Raw genomic sequence first — 321 nt, 5'->3', positions numbered from 1 at the left:
TATATACGGCAACACATACTTACAAAACAAACGCCGCCGGTTTATCTCAAACGTCCTGCAACACAAACCCTAAACCCTAAACCCTAAACCCTAAACCCTCATAAACCCTCGTAAACCCTCATAAACCCTCGTAAACCCTCAGCATTTAACACAGTAAGGGATCTTAAAATTATATTCAGAAAAGGATCGATACACCACTATATACAATTCAACCTAGAAAACGCATACACCCTAAACCCTAAACCCTAAACCCTAAACCCTAAACCCTAGACCCTAAACCCTAACTAATCTCAAACCTACAGCAAACCCTAGATTCTAAAC

At 40.2% G+C, this 321-nt stretch overlaps 1 protein-coding gene across 1 annotated transcript in view; it reads right to left on the bottom strand.

The window, feature by feature from the left end:
- The window catches only part of EMH_0008050 (uncharacterized protein), a gene marked incomplete at both ends in the record, with an annotated part of 7,168 nt that overhangs the window by 362 nt on the left and 6,485 nt on the right, over positions 1-321 (bottom strand). Inside the window, one exon of the mRNA XM_013498220.1 lies at positions 33-55. Within this exon, the coding sequence (XP_013353674.1) occupies positions 33-55 (23 nt within the window). The remainder of the gene's footprint in view (positions 1-32; positions 56-321) is intronic.

Source organism: Eimeria mitis, genomic scaffold (assembly GCF_000499745.2).
Source record: "Eimeria mitis Houghton genomic scaffold, Emh_scaff327, whole genome shotgun sequence".
Lineage (NCBI taxonomy): Eukaryota > Apicomplexa > Conoidasida > Eucoccidiorida > Eimeriidae > Eimeria > Eimeria mitis.
Note: the sequence above shows the minus strand (reverse complement) of the source record. Positions and strands in the feature narration are given on the sequence as shown.